Raw genomic sequence first — 20,313 nt, forward strand, 5'->3', positions numbered from 1 at the left:
TGTCCTTATTATATATTTGTTTTTTTAACAAGTTGAATTCTATTATAATATTACTATAATTAATTTATATTTTCTTTAAAAAATTTAAATTCAGAAAAATTATATAATTTTTTTTACAAAATTGAAAAGATAAATAGGTTTAATGAAAGGGTAAAATTTTATTTTAACCCCTGAACTTCATTTAAAATTTTAATTATAGACTTTTTTATAAATCTAAAATAGTTTAAGGATATATTTTTAATTTAACCTTCGTAGAATTTTATTATTCAACGATAGAAGAAGGATATTTTTGGGAAAAAAAATTAAGGACATTTTAGCCCAAAACGCCTGTAATCCAACAATACCTAAGGGAATGGGGTAATCACATTCCCGGTAATATACCCCAAAAAACCACTGTTGATAATAAAAGATTACCTGGAATGGGATTACCGGCCAACCAAACGAGGGAATGATGATTCCATTCCCTCGGTAATACAACATTCCTTGAACCAAACGTGGCCTAATAGATTATTAAGGGTAAAAAGTATTAAAAGTTGTTGTATTTTTAAAAAAATAATGTGGACCTCGTATTATTTTTTTTCTCAATGTAACATTTTAACTCAGAAAATAAACTTAATGTGACTCTTTCACTAACGTTTTTTGTCATTTGACCCTTACAATGTTGATGTGGTAATTCACAGTGCTGACGTGGTGGTTCACGATGTTGACGTGGTAATCTACGGTGGTAAATAACGTGGCAGACGAGCTAAATTGGTAACTCAAACATGGCAGATGGACTACAACGTTAGTACTGTAACGTTAGTACTGTGGACTGCCACCTCAACACTATGAATTACCACGTCGCATTGTAATGGTCAAACGACGAAAAATTGTTGGTCAAAGGACCATATTAAATTTATTTTTTGAATTGAAGGATCACATTAAAAGAAAAGATAATACGATGGTAACATTAATTTTTTTTAAATACATAACCTCTTATCCCTTTTTTCCATTATCAACTGCGCTAGTCAAGTTCCATGCACTTGCAGCCCTCAACCTTCCAAGGAAGGGAATGAATTCCACCGAGATGGTCATGGACAATACTAGGGTTAAATATAAGTTTTGGATATAAATATGTTTTGTTTTGGGTAAACTACATGTTTAGTATTTTAACTATCATTTTAGTTTTGTTTTAGTCATCAACCTATTATATTTTTTAAAATCACATTTAAAGTTACGTTTTGATTTTATTTTGGTCACCGTTGTTAAAAAATAACAAAATTTTGATGATATTAAAATATTCAATGACAATGTGGTATTATCCTATACTGACACATCAACATTATCATTATTTTTTTAATGGCGGATAACCAAAATGAAACTAAAACATAATGTATGATTTTGAAATAAAAAATAATTAGGCGACCAAAATAGAATAAAAATGATAGTTGAGATACTAAATATGTAGTTTACATTTTATTTTTTTAAAAGGTTTATATATATATATAATTATATATTTTTATACATTAAACGATCTTAGTATTAAAAGAAATTTTTTTCTTTATAGATATCAGTTCAAATAATTACTTCCGCATAGAATATGTATTTATTATTAATAGGTTAAATAGTTTAAATAACCTTTTTTAAACTGATTAAAAAAAGAATATTTAGATGAATTTTAACTCAATTAAATTTTTATAAAATTAATATTTTCTTTAAAAAATATATATTTTAATCAGATAAATCATTTCTAAACTTAAATCAAAATAACATATAATAAATAAAATATTTAAATCAAATTCAAATCAATCAAAACTCCACACCATACACATCCCTAATTTCCATCCCTAGTTGACATCCTAAATAAATCCACCAATAAATTGACATTTTGAAATCTAAATCCTACGTCTAAAAAGTAAAAACAATGGCAGATATATAGCAGGAAAAGATCCCACGCTGCCCCCTTCTTCTTTCGCCATTTTTTTTGCTTTTGAGAGAGCATTTTTTGTTTTTCAAAGTCCAATGGAGGGCTCTTCTTCTCAGCCCTACGATCATCATCAAACAGCGTCCGCTCCTCCAAGTTTCTCTCCAACCTTCCCTCTCGCGGCCACCTCTCCCCCGCCGTCATCTCCTCCAATCTGGTTTTTATCCATTTCTTCTCACTCGCTTATTTAATGAATTTCATTTCTTTTTAAAATGTTCTGGATCTTAATACGATTGGCCGTGAAAATGCGACCAGAAAAGGTGACATTTTTTTTGTTAAACAAAGTATTTATTACTGAAAAAAGGATCGTGGTTAGCTTAGGAAAATAATCTTTAAGCAGGGCCGAATGATTTTAGGTTTTTAAACCGAGGATTTAGGCTATCTTAATTAATGGATTTTATTCATGAATACTTCGTCTCCCAAATGGTATTAAGTTCATGTTTGGTTGATGGCTTGCTAGGGTTTTAGCGGAATATTACGAGTTAATGAGGATTCTATATTAATAAAATAAAAATGATTTGTCAAGGGATGTATTTTAGAATATGACCTTTTGGGTATTTGGAATTATCATTTATTTCGTGTTCCGTGGTAAACTTATTTTAGGGTTCTTAATTTCCACTTCGGATAATTTCTTGTAATTTGAGTATCTAATAATCGAGTCTACCAATGAAATGCAATGTCGTCTTTACCTATTTAGCATTCTCTTTTAAGCATGTATGCATTTCCATGGATTCATTTGATACCATACTAACCTATTATTTCTTCACTATATGTTAAGTAATGACTAATGAGGCTGTTGGTGACAGCCTGTTAGGCCCTCAGATTCTTATGCATTAGAAGGTTCGAGGATTTTGGACATTTTACAATCTTTCTTTATGGATATTACTATTCCGGGTAGAACGGTTTCCTCGTGGTTTTGTATTTCAATGGGGTCAAGACTCAAGATTCTTCTTCAATAATAGCTTTTTATTGTCTCAGTGTGTTATTATAGCATTTTCTGTTTTGATTACAAAGATGTTACCATATTATCCTAGAAGACTTTGCGGGCAGTGGAGCTCCCTTCCCATTTTGAGTTCTATAGTCTCCCTTTCTTTTGTTTCCCTGTTACCATGAACTTCTAGCTTATGCGTCCAGCCCCTTTAGCAGCTTAACTTATGGAAACACTTGCTATTTCTTCCATGGTTTCCCTTAAACATAAAAAAAACAAAACCTGTTTTTCAATCCCATTTGTATATGTCTTTCTGAATTTAAAACTCATTAAGAATGAATTATTGCAATCACCTATTGCTGCTAACAAGTTTGATGTATAACGCATCATTACTTCTTTTTTACTAATATCATCTGCTACATTTAGTTGGTATATCTCTTAGCATATTTGTTTTATTTTTTATATCTTGACCTGAAAAATCTTTTATTATGTTCTTATGAATAATTTATGGCATAACTGCATAAGTCATTTATATGTGTTTTATATTTCTTGGTATATCATTTTGTACAACATTGTTTCTTATATTGCAAAATTATGCAGGGAGGAATGCGACTTTATATTTGTGAGCACAACACGTCTCCTCCAGGTGCCTGTAAATTTCAACTTATTAAGTTCATTCAATACATTCTGAAGCTTGCAATTTTTTTAGTTTAGTATAATATATCAAGGGCCCTCGGCCAATACATCTGTGCTTTCGCAACATGAAAATCACTAGTTTCTGTTGTCAGTACTTCTATATTTAGTTTAGTGTAATTTCTGTTATCATTATGAAGGGCCATCTTTGGGTTCTTAAATCTACTCCATGTTTTTGCATTCGATTTTTGCATTCGGTACAGGTCTTAAAAATAAGCTGTAGGGAGCCATTTGATGACTACCATATGAATGCAATCTAGTTTTTGTAAAAGGGGCTTTAATTGGAATCTTTTCTAAGAAACAATTTTAAGGCTTGCTACTATTAATTGCATTTGGGACCCTTCATATTTTTATTTTGGGCATAATAGACATGTAATAGATATGTACTGTTGAAACTCATCTGTTTTATAAAAGTAATAAAGAAAGCGATTTAGAAGTTCATTGTAAATTAATATTTTGGAATTCATAGGAGCAGTTTATTTATGTTAGTCGTCATGTTGGAGGCTTGGAGCCTAATGTATTCATGATGAGAGTATATATAGAATATCTCTATCTATCTTAAGGAGATACATATACCTATATCAATATATCATCCTAACTGTAACTGATTCTCATATCTTTAGATGATATAAAAGTATTGGTGCCGGATGGTGATTAAATTGCTACTATGATTTAATATGTTACTGAATCAGCTTTTATGCATAAATGTAAGAAAGTAGACCAAACATCAAATGTCTATGTTATAGCCTACTGTTTATAATTTGAAGTTTTATATATGCATGCATTTTTGTGCTTGTTATCTTGTGGATTCCCAAGAAGATTATGACTATTACAAGAACATAGCTTTAAGATTCGTTCTTATTCACAAGATCAATATTCTTACTCGTACATCCAGAAAGCCAACATATAAAGACAAACCAACAAAAACATACTTATTAGATCACTCATGCTTAATGACAAGAAGGGTGATTCCAGTTCGAAGGACGTGAAATCTGCAGCTGAGGGTCCTAGAAAAAGGTATTAATTTCATCTTCTTGCTGAGACTATATTTAACATGTCTTGTTTCAGTTTATCTTATATATATTTTATCTTAACCTTCATTTGAGTATCAGGATTTAAACATCCTTTAGAAGCTTCATTCAGCCTTCTGTTTGTAGCAAATTGCATGGATGCATCATGTGCTTATCCATTCCAATAGATATCTAGAGAGAGGCATTGTATTGCCTTTGATCATGCCTGATGTTTGCCATTTTTTCCTTCTCAGGGCCGGTGAAAGAATAATGGATAGCAAGGCTTCTACAAAGAAAGCCAATACACAAAGTACTTCTCGATCGGGTTAGTCAATAGATGTATCCACTAGTACATATCTTTGTATAAATATGCTGCATGGTTCAATGTATGGGATCACCATTGTCAATGAACCAGAATGTCAGCACTATGGTCTATATCTGATATTTCATTTTACATATTAAAAATAAAAGTTTATGGTATAATCCCGTCCTTGCATTCTTTTTTAGAGTTAGTTTATGGTGGGAATATTGGTTTCGTTTTTCTAAAATTTATTATCGAGTTCCCCTAACGAAATTAAAATTCGCAGAGGGATCAAGCAGCCATGCAGCTGAGAGGGGCTACCATAGTTTGACTGTGGAGAGACTTCGTGCCCTTCTTAAGGAAAGAGGACTCTCACCCAAAGGAAAAAAGGCATGTTCCTGAGGCCTCAAATATTGTTTTAATTTAGTTCCTATTGGTTAATTATATTAGTGGTTCAAGAGTATGCAGCGATTCTTCATTTTCTGAATATATACATATTCCCATTTACATACTTTTGGCTAAATTTATGTTACTCGACCTGAACACAGTATTAGATACGGATATGCATTTAACTCACAATGATCTAATCACTATTAAATGCTGGGCCTATCTAAAGATGCATGGATTGTGCAGGATGAACTGATTGCGCGATTGAAATGTGGAAATGATTCGGCTCATAAGTTGGATTGATACTTAAACTCTCTCAAATGTATAAAGAGCAGGCAGAGCAGAGGTAAGTGAAGCAGGCCATTATGTTATGTTGGTTTTTGTGGAACTTGGTGAAGCGTCTGTTATGTAGTATAGTTCCTTTTTCTGTTCTTTTTAAAGACAATTAGAATATGATTAGAGAAGGGGGGATTAAATCAGAACCTTTATTTTTTGGTTGCAATATTTGTGTAATTACTGTAAGTTTATAAAATGGATTTAATTTTGCTTCCCATCCATTGATTTGTGTAATTAGAATATGATTTGAGAAGGGGGATTAATCATTTTTTTTGGTTTCATCGATCTTAATCTTAGATCAATTTTAAAAAAATTCATAATTGTTTTAGCCGACACAATTGACTTCAATTTATTATTAAATGTATATTTAAACCCAAACTCTATACTAATAATATAATATTTTTAATTAAAAAATAATATAACAATGTATACACAAATATATTTACTATATTATTTAATCAATAATTTATTATAGGTACAAAACAAGAAAATTTATTATTACCTGAAAAGCAAAAGGCATTAAAGCAACCATAAACAAGTCTGCTTAACTTCCATTACAATGTTCTCAGAGAACTAAAATGAGTTTTCATGGAACACCAACGTAAACAAATCACACAATCGCTTCACTGACTAGACTAATCTAATAATGAGCAATGATAATATATGCCTCGTCCTGACACCGGAAACTTTTTGCCAGACACCGGGGAGAACCACAACGATAACACCAGCAACTGAAGAAGCAAGATAAGGAGTCGAACCCAGTTCTCTCATTTCACGCATTGGTTTTGTGAAGCTACATTTGCACTTCCTCCAGACCATGGTAGACCTGGATGAATGCATTGTTTTGTATCTGCCAGTGGAACAATGGTCCAAGGAAGATACGCCATAAATCGAGTATTATCGTGACCAAGATTGCAGCGCCCAGAGAATCAATGGCTACCCGAGGTAGGTCCCATAGATCATCAGGTTTCTCATCAATCCTGCAAAATGGATAATCATCAAACTACAAGTCTACAACAATTACTACACTATCTGTATATAAAAGAAAACCGGCATCTGAAACTGGCTTTTCTTTTCATGCTTTACAGAGCTCAATCCGTTCAAACAAAATATCTGCAGCAAGTCTTTACTGCAATGGGAGGTACGTTATTCCGATCGAGATATCTAAATGGAACTGCCGAAACAAAAACATTTTATAAACAATGAATACGATTCCACACTTCCGTATAGACAAATAAACATAAAGTTGGATTAATTTGTTACCTCAGAAACATGGGGAAGCTCACGATGAAGTATATGGAATAAAACATATATCCCACTTTAACATGAATGCATGATCCACAAAATCATAATACGGGAACTGCACATATTCAACATAAAGTATCATCACTAGGCTAACTTCAAGATCCGCCACTGTTCAGACCCGAGACCAAGTGTAACATTCCGAATCAAAAGAAAACAAAGGCTCAAGGTGTGTCAAAAGCATGTAACCACTTTACCACATACGTCCGAAATTGCTGAGTCTCGAGATATGCTATAAAATAAGAAAGGGCCAAAATCCATGCCATCTCAGTGGCTAACTGAATTTTCTCGGGCAAGCCAGCAATAGAATGTCTTAATTTGCGAAGTGTCATGTTTGATGTAACATGGTAAAACAGGGAGACAACATGTGTGAGAAGGAACGTCCTGTGTGGCACCTGCAAAGAGTAATGGATTAATGGAAACGTATAAATGAAGTAGACTTGCACAGCCGAAATAGCATTTAGCCAGGAAGTCGGAATAATCATTATTATCTGTAGCTTACATTGTTCATTTTCCAGGATGGGAAAGTATAAGAAGCTCCTAAAACCGTGAAGAAATAATGGGTCCAAAAATAATTCCCCACATAACTAAATATTACAATCCAGACACTGGCCTGCAACAATGTAAAACAATTGAAGTTAAGACCAAGAATAACAAGTTGGAGACATAAATCATGGTCAGATCATTACAGGAGATTCTGGTGATAATGTCATGCTTGAGATCATAAAAAGTTGAAAGAAACCAAGAATAGACATTGAAAATTTACCAGCATGCGGAAAGCATTCTACATCTAATCATGTTACTATCAGTTCAGTCTAAAATATGATGCAAACTGTCCTATTGATCATTCAAAGAAGGAAATTAAGCAAATACAAGGTAGCATCGAATAAATGTAAAGATAAGAGGAAATTGTCCAACATCTTGGTAGTCCTTAAAAATCACAATACATCAACAACTAACGAGAATGCACTATGCATTAGCAAAAATCTGGACAAGCTAAGCAAATATTCCGGGCATCAACGATCAGTTTAACAAACATATAATATGTAAAATGACATCTAGTAAAACACTTGCCTTAACCCAATAACGGTCCTTCCAATGCAAGCTGCTGTCAGCCTGAGAAAGGAAGCAAGAGCGATAAATCCTCACAGAAAACGAGAAAACAATCATTTATGCTATATTTGAGGGTCTAAACACCTTAACTAAGCAACAAGAAATGGAGCCATAAGACCCTAAAAATGTCTGGCCCGGTTTCAACTAGCTAGTGAGGATTTTGAAAACCGGTACAAGCAATTCATGTTTAAAAGAAGCCGGTCATCAAAGTAATCAACCTCATCGTGACATGGTCTACTTTACAACTCTTTAGCGTACTCTAAACTATTTTCATACATCAGGGACAAGCTTATTTTCCTAATTATTTTCAGTTTGAATAATAAAGAATTATACAGATATTGATGATAACGGCTTTAAAAGGTCCAAAATGAGACAAATATAATATAAATGAGAGGTCAGTAGGTCACATGAGTGGAGAGCTTACCTTCCCAAAACTAGCATTGGTATCAAGAAAGAAGGAACTGCTGAAACCAGACCGAGATGCAAATATTCCAATTCCGTAAAGTTCTGTCAATGACCATGATTGGATTTTTAATCCTAAATTCAATTCTCAATCCAAAGTTGATCATAAACAAGTTAAAAGATGGAGAAAATAATCAATCACAGGTTTTAAGAACAGCCATCGATAAATCAAAAGTTAAACTTTAATCAAAGAACAAAGCATAAACAAAGGTGAAGAAGGGTGGTTCTGTTCTGCGGCGATAATTTAAAACAATTTTCAACCTAAAATGTTATCTTGTTCAACCTAAAAAGTTATACAAATTTATAACATTTTAAGTTACAACATTACAGTTGTTTTAGGGTTTACAACCAAAAAAGGTAAGCACCAAAATGTTATCCTGTCCAACCTAAGTTATGCTCTTGATAATATTTTCGATAGCAACCAATTTCTGCCGTTTGTTAACCTTACATTAAGAGTTGTATTTTAGACTCTCCCAAATATCCATGAATGCCACTGTCAGTCAACAGCGAATCATCCTCATCCACTTTAGCAATTATACTAAGCCAACTCGCATTTCTCCATTTACCCATACTCTCATTTAAATCAAATTGTTCACCAATGTAAAAACAAACGTAATTAATCGTGAAGGCAAAAAAAAAAAAAACCATAAAGAACAGAATCTCATTAAACCATTTGGCATGTGAGAAAAAAAAACCCTTCGAATTCATTGTTAAGAAAAGATCGACTAAATACAAATCGGGAGCAAAGAACACAAAATGTAATAATCAATGGAAACAAACCTCGTAAAGTTTGAAAGGAACGACGATGCCCAAAGAAAGAGTGAGCCAAAACGGAGTGTACAGAGAAAGAAAAGCTCGCCCCATCTCTTGCTTGGATTGGATGCCAACCATAAACTTGAAGGAGGAGGAGGGGGAGGATTACCTGATTTCGCAATTTTCAAAATAATGGGGGTTTGGGCTCTATGATCAATGCACATATATTAGACAAGAAATTGGGTTAAAGATAACGGATTTGAGAGAAGAAATAGAAGTGAATTTTACCGCCCATTAATAATTTCTGGGTTTAAGCAAACTGGGATTGGATTTGGTGAAAAGTGTGTGATGTGATTAAGTAAAAGCCTAAAAGGATGCAGCAGATGATGTGTTTATTGTTTTGACTTTCTGTTTTCGTTTACTTATATATTGATCATTTATTTATAGTTTATTTATTTTAACTTTGATGTGTTTCTTTTGTTTATTTGTATTCTGGTCACCATTTTTTTTGTTTTATTGCATATTAACCACTAAATTTTATTTTATTTCACTCTAACCATTGTTTATTTATTTATTTATTTATTGTTTCTAATATTCTATTCGACCTTGCGGTGACCCAATCCGGGTTACGATCCACATTATTATGATCCGAACTCTGCTAACCACTAATTTTTTTCTATTTTTATTTTTATTAATTTGTTTGAATTAATATTCGACCTTATGGTGACCTGATCCAGAATATGATCCACATTATTATGGTCTAGACTCTGTTAATCCCTAACCGCTAACTTTTTTAACAACTAACATTTCTAACTACTAACCACTAATTGTTAACTTTTTTAATAGTTAACATTTTTAGCTGCTAATTACTAACCTCTAACCTTTTATTTATTTGATTGTTTTATATTACGTTCAAACCATGTACGACCTTGCGACCTGAAACTCTATGATCAATGCACATATATAAAACAAGAAAATGGGCTAAAGACGACGGATTTGAGAGAAGAAAAAGAAGTGAATTTTACCGCCCATTAATATTTTCTGGGTTTAAGCTGAAACTGGGATTGGATTTGGTGAAAAGTGTGTCATGCGATTAAGTAAAAGCCTAAAAGGATGAAGCAGATGATGCTAGATTTGTAGACCAAAGATACCCTCCTCTTCAATATTTATTGATTTTTGGGTAAACTATATGGATAGTCGTCAAACTTAAAAAGAATTTGCCTTTTGGGTTATGAAAACTTTATAAACTTATAATACAATTATTAATTTGTAGCTTAATATAAAAATAAGTACTTAAATTATGTCTAAAAATGTGCCTAAAAATTTTTTTCGTTAAAAATAGGTACCTAAAGTTTTCTCCGTTATCATTTTAGGTGCCCAGAACTCAGTTAAATGACACGTGTCATATTCCGGTAATTTTGAGAATTTTTATTTAAGATAAAAATAAAATTATTTAAAAACACCCTATTTTTTCAAATCTTAAAAAAACCAAAAAATAATTGCAATAATACCCATTATATATTATTTTATTTCAATTAAATTTCTATTTTTATTGAATTAAAATAATATTTTGTAATAAATATATTATTTCGGGTCGGGTCGAGTTTGAATTTTATCTCAAAAAATCGGGTCGGGTTCAAATCAGGTGGAAGGTGTATATTTTTTGGATTGGGTCGGGTAGACCGAAAATCCAACCCGACTCGACTCATGCTCGTCCCTAATTTTAATCCATTTACACTACTGGCCACCACCAACGCCGTCAACCGACTGAACACACACGACGTGTGACCGACCAACCACCCGTGACAAAAATCCTCATACTTTCATAACCGATCGAACACTAAATCCCCCTAAATCTATAAATTTCTAAACATAAATCCTTAAACCTAATACCCAATATCATAACCCAAAATTATTATTAAATTTGGAATTGCGCTAGGGAAGGGATAAGGCGAAGGAGAGGTGGACTACGTCCGAGAGGGGATTGGAATTGTGCAGGGGAGGGGATGCGACGAAGGAGAGGTTTTTATTTTTAATTAAAAATATTTAAAAAAAAATAAATTATCAAAATTATCAGAAGATGACAAGTGTCACTTAACGAGGTTTTTAACAGAGGTTAACGTTAGACACCTAAAATGATAAAGGAAAAACTTTAGACACCTATTTTTAGCAAAAAATTCTTTAGGCACTAAAACATTTTATGAGACATAATTTTGAAATTGTCTTTGTTGGTCTATATTTGATTAATAGTCATCAGTCTCTTTTTTCCTCTGTCATCAACGTACGATATCATTTTTATTATCTTCATTTTTAGACAGAACCGTCTCATATATTTTCGAGACCTTAAGCATAAACTCAAAAATAAACTCCTTAAAATTAAAATATATTATATTATTTTGAAGAATGATTTAGTATTTCATTAATAAATAGTATACATTTAATTAAATTTTATCAAAAATATTATTTTTCATTATTTTATAAAGAAAACATCTTAAAAGCAAAAAATACCTTAAATTACGAGAAGACGGAAGAAATGTGGATAATAAGGGAATAACTTTTCTCTTTCCTCTAGAGTGAGTGTTCGCTGGTCGCGCCTAGGCGGTGCACCACCACCGGTGGCCATTTCGACTGTGTGTGTGGAGGGGAGTTTGGTTTCGCTCTAAGGTCTGTTTGTTTGAGGGAAAATCAATTACGAAATTGGTTTTCCCCGAAATCATGTGTTTGTTTCACGTAATTCGTTTTATGGAAAATGTTTTCCTGTGTTTGTTTCATGTAATTTGTTTTCCGGAAAATGTTTTCCAGTGTTTGGTTGGAGGAAAATTGGTTGGTCAATGTAAAATATTTTCCTGGTTAACAGAATTTCCTGTGTTTTCTGGAAAATGACTTACGGTCTGATTTTCCGTAAGTTATTTTCCGAACTTTTCACTTCAAAGAATAAATACTCAAAATAATTTTATTTTATGAATTTAATATTAATAAAATATTTTAATATCATATTAATCAAAATATTAATTATTAAATTATTTATTAATAAAATAAAATATTTTTAATTTAATAATATATACTAAATTATTAATAAAATATATATTATTTATTAATTTCATAGAAATAATATTATTAATAATGAATAATATTATTTACATATTTAATATTAATATAATAATCTAATAATATTTTAATAAAGATATTTAAAATATACTAATTAATATTTTTAAAATATAATATAACACTATTACTTTAATAAATAATTAATAAAATTTATAATATTTTTATTTCAATAAATATACTAATATTAATATTTTTATTAATAAAATTATAAAAAAAATATTTAATAATAAATAAATTATTTTAATATTTTAAAAATAATAATATTAAGTTTTATGATAAATAATATTATTTATTTAATATTTGTAATAAATAAGTTTTTAAAATACTCATCAACTAGTGGAAAAAAGGTTTAAACAACATCTTCCAAACATCGTAAAACATTTTCTATGTGTTTTTCAGAAAAATGTAATTCATTTTACGGAAAACATTTTCCGGAAAACGTTTTCCAGAAATGTAATTCATTTTCCATAATTCATTTTCCAGTAATTCATTTTCCAGAATTCAATTTCCAGAAAACCAATTACAGCCAAACAAATAGACCCTAAGTTCAATTCGGTTTTCCTTTATGAGAGGGAGTCTCGGGTTCTAACCTTGGGAGAGTTTGGTTCAGTGGCCACTTTTGGTGGTTGCCCTTGAGAGTGTAATCGCCGTTCGTGGCGGTGGGTGGTCGGCCATGGCCATTTCAGCCGAAACTAGAGAGGAAGAGATAGGAGACTTTTAGGGGTGATTTTGCTTCGGTTGTGTGCTCCCTTGGTTACCCGTGTCGTAACCAGAGTTTGGAAGGGCGTTAGCGGTGATGCTCGGTCGCCGTTCGGCCTTGCGAGGGTTGAGGCGCCGGCGTTGGGACTTAACTTTAAGCCTCTCGGCCGTGAGTAGAGGAAGAATGGGAGCTAAGATATCACGTGTTTTTTCTGTTTAGTTTAGGTGGGGGAAGTGTTTTCAAATTTTTTAGGTAAATTGCATATAAGTCCTCCCCATTTTTGCTTGTTTTATGTTTTGGTCACTTGTTTTAGGGGATAATCACCCATAGGTCCCTCCATTTATGCCATGAATTTACACTTTAGTCACTTGATTCTATGCCTTTATTTATTTATTTATTTCAAACTTGAGCATATCAATTTTTTTTATATTTTAGTCATTTATCTATAATCTAGTTATTTTAGTTTTGACTTCCTATTTTCGTTTACTTATATATTGGTCATTTATTTATAGTTTATTTATTTTAACTTTGATGTGTTTCTTTTGTTTATTTATATTCCGGTCACCATCTTTTTATTTTTTTATTTTTTTGTTTTATTGCATATTAACCACTAACTTTTATTTTATTTCACTCTAACCATTATTTATTTATTTATTTATTGTTTCTAATATTCTATTCGTGCTTGAGGTGACCCAATACAGGTTACTATCCACATTATTATGATCCGGACTCTGCTAACCACTAACTTTTTTCTATTTCTATTTTTATTAATTTGTTTGAATTAATATTCGACCTTGTGGTTACCTGATCCAGGATATGGTCCACATTATTATGGTCTGGACTCTGCTAACCCCTAACTGCTAACTTTTTTAACAGTTAACATTTCTAACTACTAATCACTAATTGCTAACTTTTCTAACTGTTAACATTTCAAACTGCTAATTACTAACCCTTAACCTTTTATTTATTTGGTTGTTTTATATTATGTTCAAACCATGTACGACCTTGCGACGACCCTCCCGGGGTACGAATCACATTATTTATGGTCCAGGATAAATGATAAACTTGACACTAACATTTTATTTTTATTGCATTTTATTTTCGTTATTTAATTTCATGTAGTTTTAAATTTATGCCTTTTACTTTATTTATTTAATTTCAGTCCTTTAATTTCATTGCTTTAATTTTCTATCTTTTTACTTTTTTTCGATTCTTTAATTTCAATCCTTTAATTATTGCTATTTATTTTCTGTTTATTCCATTTTAGTCGTTGTCGACACCATTTTTCGCCCGGGCGGGGAAAGATCGATACCGACTCGAGGTTTTCTCTTTGAAAGGAATTTTTGAAATGTGAGGAGTCACCACCAATCATTTAAGGAGCGATTGGGACACTATAAAAACCGGGTGATTTTAATAAAACATTTTATTTTTATCAAAATACCAAGTTTTAAGGTATGCAAAAATCCAGAAATCAAGTTCGAGAGTTAGTTACGCGTGGGGAAGGATTAGCACCCCACAAGCGCAAAAAAAATGGTACCTAGTTGATTACCCTATATTTAAATTTAAATTTTTTGTTCCATCTTTATTTAATTTTGAAAATCATTATGAACACAAAGTTGAAAAGTGTATTCGTGTATAGAGATCGATAGTATTTGCTCCCAAGCGTAAATCCGGCAGATCAACTATTGTGTCTAATAACCGAATATTGCCTCGTTAGAAATCATGATGTGGTTTTTGAAAAGGATGCCGACCTATTTCGGGAATCACCAGTAGTCACCCACTGAGCACACTTGCCGGAGATAGACCATTAATTCCCTAATAAGTGAACATTACCTTAGATTTATAAATAAAATGCAATCAGACAAAAATTTACCCATCCTAATTAAACTAAAAGTAAATTAAGGTTTTTTTAACTTTAGGTGTCAAATTATGAAAGTTAAAGGACTTAAAGGCACAAACCTAGATGTGTAGCCTCTAATATTAATCCTATTCGATTTTAATCAATTATCGAGTCGAATAACCGAGATGGTCCCTGGAGCATTTACGAGAGGACCGACTCGAATTGTACCCTAAATTAAAAGACTAATTTGAATCTAATGTAAAATGGTGGCTCTATTTTACCTATTTAATTATGTCAAGATTAAAACACTAATCGAAGTTTGGGGACTAAAGGCCAAATGTCTAAAATATCGATTTTTAAGAGAATAAATGTTTAGGACCTAAATTGATAATTTCTAAAGTTGAGGACTAAATAACAAACCAAAATTCTACATATTATCTAATTTATTAAGCCTAAAGTATTTTTAGAAAATATTAATTATTAATAAATTTTAAAAGTTGAGCAATCAATTTGAGCAATCGAGCATCTTATGCGAAAACTCGACTTGAATTGCTCCCTAATTAGACTAGAGTGTCTTTCTAAGTTCGATTCGAATATTAATCTAATTTAAAATAAATCTAAAATTTAAACTATGAAACAAAACAATTAATAATAAAATTAATTAAAATAATTAAAGCCACAAATAATAAAAACAATACAAAAATACAAAAAAAATATGAGGACCTAATTGCATACATATCAAATTTCCAAGATAAAAGAGAATAAATTAAACGTAAAAGGGGGAAAAATTAAAACAAATTAAAATTTAAAGGCTAATTTGAAACAAAATAAAAACAAACAGACTAGTGACTAAAATACAAAATATGCATAATCTAAAAGGCCTATGTGCAATTTTCCATTTTATTTAAGCCTAAAAAGTAACTTGTTAAATTAAAAGGGAAAATTACATAATCGATCCATATTTCTTTTAAAAAATTAAATACTCACTACACATGACTAAAATGTAAAAACATTGCAAACTTAAAGGGACTAAAAATAAATTTCACCAAAATAAATAAAAATAGGCAAATAAAAGGAACAATTACAGTTTTGAACCCTACTGGACTAAAATGTAAAAACACGCTAAAATAATAGAGATCATAACATGAATAAACCAAAAAGTTAAACCATGCATAACAAAAAGGTAAAATAGCAGTTTTGGTCCCCTAAGGACCAAAATGCAAAAAAATGCGACAAATGTGTAGGGGTTTAAAACGGTGGCCAAAATCACGAAATCTACCCAAAACACTCCCTAAGCCTATATCTATCTCTCTAGGACCTATTTTAGGGCTAAAACTACCGAAAACCCCTCTTAAAATACCCCTAAAACACCTCGACTCTTCGGTTTCCTCTCACTACGACCATCGCGGTTCGGTTCACTTCCCCTTCCCCAGGTAAACTCACACTCCTATCTCCTTTTCTTTCTCTATACTTATTGTAAAATAAACGTTATATATATATATATATTTGCTTTTATTTCGGAAGAAACAAATAAAAATAACCTAAAAAAGAAATCTTTGTATTGTTTCTGAAAACAGGAAAAAAAGATCCCTCTTTTACAATTGGTTCAGGATTTATACCCGAAAAAAATTACATAGGCCTAGAATAAAAAATTCCTAGCTCTACTGTTGGAAATTTGTGTGTGATGTTTCACATTTTAATGCCCCATATTTTTCGAAATTTGTTGGATTTAACAATGATTTATTTGCTTTTTCTTGCTGTTGCTAAGATGATGACGGTGACACATTGAAGATTGTCGACTCTTTAGTCGATGCGGGGCATAACCGACGGCTGGAATCTCAGATCTGATGGCGATGGCTGCGGCGGCTGAAGAGGTAACATCTATTAGGGTTAGGGTTAGGCTATTTGGGCTAGGTTTGAATTTGTTTGGGTCAGGGTTTGGGCATGGTTTGAATTCGAGTATGGGAAATGGACTCGGGTTTTTTTGGTTTGTAATTAGGCTTGGTATTTTGTAATAATATTTATAATAATAAATAATACTAATACTAATATAATATAATAATCTAAAAAAATGGTGTTTACAGCTGCCCCTCTTTACTTATTGTTATGGAATGAGAATGAAGCAAAAAATAAAGCACTATTTTTTCGGCTCAATCATTGTTCTTCTAGCTGTGAGGTCTTCTCATTATGAGCTATTCGATGTCAATCCACTCTTCTACGATGAAATCAAACCAAGGTTGAACAAGTTCTTCTCATTATGAACTTATTCTCCCTCTTCAGGTGAGTTATTCTCAATACGAACCCTTCCATTGTAAATGTTGATCCACCTCCTTATGTGATGGAAACAAGCTAAGGTTGAACAAGTTCTTCTTATTATGAATTTATTCTCCCTCATCGGATGAGTTCTTCTCATTATGAACTCTCCATTAGAAATGTTGAGCCAAGGTTGAACAAGTTCTTCTCATTATGAACTTATTCTCCCTCATTGGATGAGTTCTTCTCATTATGAACTATCCACTGGAAATGTTGAGCCAAGGTTGAACAAATTTTTCTCATTATGAACTTCTTCTCCCTCATCAGATGAGTTCTTCTCATTATGAACTCTCCACTAGAAATGTTGAGCCAAGGTTGAACAAGTTATTCTCATTATGAACTTCTTCTCCCTCATCGGATAAGTTCTTCTCATTATGAACTCCCCACTGTAAATGTTGATGCAAGGTTGAACAAGTTCTTCTCATTATGAACTTCTTCTCCCTCATCGGACGAGTTCTTCTCATTATGAACTCCCTGCTGGAAATGTTGATGCAAGGTTGAACAAGTTCTTCTCATTATGAACTTCTTCTCCCTCGTCGGATGAGTTCTTCTCATTATGAACTCCTCGCTGGAAATGTTGATGCATGGTTGAACAAGTTCTACTCATTATGAACTTCTTCTCCCTTGTCGAATGAGTTCTTCTCATTATGAACTCCCCGCTGGAAATGTTGATGAAAGATTCAACAGGTTCTACTCATTATGAACTTCTTCTCCCTCGTCAGATGAATTATTCTCATTATGAACTCCCCGTTGGAAATGTTGATTGGTTTATCATCTCTTTGAAGAGTTTTAAACTTCTTTCAAAATGGAGAAGTGAATTGTTTCTTTGCTGAAATCTTCTTCTTCAACGTGGAATTGTGAAATCTTTACTAACTTTGAAATTCTTCCAAGTGATGATTTTTCCGTGGAATGGGCTCCTTTGCTTTTGAGACTCTGCCACTCCAAACTTGACTTCCTTTATTTGAGATTTGGATTGTGATTTTCTCTTCTCGAATTCGCAAATCATTTTCTTTCTTTGGAAGATCTGTAAAGGATCATGCATTTATTTATGAAGATATGAATGCAATTAAACGTGTCTAAACATAATGCATTTTTCATATGCAAATAATGTTTTCATTGATGTAAAAAAATGTTGTTTTATTTTATTTTTGGCTTCAAAGTGGAGAACTTGGTCATCCTTCACTAGCCAATCTCGGCTAGAACCTACTCCAACATTAGAGTGGAAACTTGTCCAATTCAAGCAAGCATTCTCTTTTTTAGAAGAGCAATTTGATCAGATCGTGTCAACTTGCCTTTTCTCCCTTCTTCTTTTTGTTTCTTCATGAAAATCTTAGAAAGAATGATATCTCTAGTTCCTGTTGTGGTCAAATATATGATCTTGACGCCTTTTGTCTCTGACCCAATTGTTCCATCCACTGTTTCTTCAAGACTTTTCTGTTAATTGAAGCATGAATGGTTTGTTTCTCAAAGTAAGCTTCTTTTGTCTCTATATTCTACCTCTTATACTCCAAGCAGTGAGGTTTATTCTCAATACATTCTTGATTTGACTCTCTTTATCCTAACTGGATCTGGGTTTCTATCCATGCCCCAATGTGGGTACTTTCATGTCTCATATTTATTTGAATGCCAAAATTTCAACTCTAAATGGTCTTACTCTCGCATCATCCATAAAAAATTACATATTGTAAGCCAGATAAAAATTGTTCTTGGCTTCTTATGAAGCTTTTAAATGTCAATGCCAACTTCAATTGTGGAAAAGATTTCTTATTTTCAAGGTCATTCAGAAATTTGATCCATATGCTTGATATATGAGTGTCTTGATAAAGATGTCTACAAGAACAGTAACACCACCATGACTCGACGATGTCTCAGAGGCCTCCTCAAGCTTCATAAATTGCCCCCACTATGAAGTTGCCAAGTGGGCATAGAAAATAAGAGAAATGATAAAGATGGAGGTGGTGTTCCTTTGGTATACGTACAACAGAGAATAAATTGGTTCATAAAGATCATCAGTTGAAAACCCAATTTGATCTAACAACATGATAACGGGTAGACCTTGTGGTTTTAATCATTCCCACATGAGCCAAAAGATAGAAGTAATAGTTCTTTGGATGAAAGATTTTGTTGTCTTATAAGAGCGCCATGTGAGACATTGTCAGGAGATTCTTGCTAGAAAAACTTGGTAGGATGGATTTTTTATGCAACAATGACCACAAACTCGTGGTTCCAACTCTCATCAAGAAATTTTCAAGCCTCAATAACTTGACCCAGTTTTTGTTCAAAGTCTGATTGAATTGAGACCCATTGATCTTACCCCTGAATATGATTATTCGATCAGGATTCCTCTTCCTGAACTTGTATAGAAGTCCAAGAGAACCTCTCTAATGATACCCTCATCCTCCTTGTGAGACATTCTTTTGAACAGAGAATCTATCATTTCAAGCTTAGGTGACTATTTTCATACAAATGTCCATGTAAAACACAAAAGATGAGCTATGGAGCTTCAAGAAGTTTATATTGGATGTCTTCAAACATTTTATCCACTCTAACAACGGGAGAGCAGTATCTGTTCTGATTTGTCTCTTGAAGCACATCAAAGAGAGGGTCTATCATAATTCATTTCAAGTATCCAAATCTAATCAGATCTAAAACAAGGCTATTTGTATCACATCGAGCCAAGAAATTAACAGCATTCCATCGTTCAATCTTATTTGGGTTTACTTGGGTGAAATTAGTATTGATAGAAGCGCCACATGAACGTAGCATTGGCTTAGCACCATAATTGCTCCTCTGTGAAGCACTAAACAAGACAATTATTATTTATGAGGCTTCTGTCTTGATTTTTCAACCAACAAAACTCCCTAGAAAGTGGTTTTCGGAGCTTTTGTATAGCGTTGTAAGTACACCAAAGAGCAAAGCTTAGTGGGAATACAAGTGGGACGCTTTGGCTTGCCAACATTAATGCCTGGGAAATCACAAGAATAATGCAACTGTATATTAGATGGTTGAAAAAAATAATCTCTATTGTCTCTTCTTCATTCAAAATCTCAATTTCTTCATAGTGAGATAAGATCTGTTCATCCTCATCTACACTAGCCTCAATA

The 20,313-nt window shown here is 32.4% G+C and overlaps 1 protein-coding gene and 1 pseudogene across 1 annotated transcript; one reads left to right on the forward strand and one right to left on the reverse strand.

Annotated features, from left to right (window-relative positions):
- The first annotated feature begins 1,896 nt into the window (after window positions 1-1,896).
- Window positions 1,897-5,814, forward strand: LOC120172231 (annotated as a pseudogene).
- Window positions 5,815-6,144: 330 nt separating this feature from the next.
- LOC120172208 (cycloeucalenol cycloisomerase-like) lies at window positions 6,145-9,423 on the reverse strand (the record flags this gene model as incomplete). Its single annotated transcript, XM_039179733.1, has 5 exons — window positions 6,145-7,315; window positions 7,423-7,533; window positions 7,995-8,036; window positions 8,458-8,540; window positions 9,276-9,423. Coding segments are annotated over 5 exons (615 nt in total), but the record flags the coding sequence as incomplete, so codon positions are not given.
- Between the last annotated feature and the right edge of the window lie 10,890 nt (window positions 9,424-20,313).

The sequence above is a fragment of the Hibiscus syriacus genome, unplaced genomic scaffold, assembly GCF_006381635.1.
Source record: "Hibiscus syriacus cultivar Baekdansim isolate YM2019G1 unplaced genomic scaffold, ASM638163v2 tig00111847_pilon, whole genome shotgun sequence".
In the NCBI taxonomy this organism is placed as follows: Eukaryota; Viridiplantae; Streptophyta; class Magnoliopsida; order Malvales; family Malvaceae; genus Hibiscus; species Hibiscus syriacus.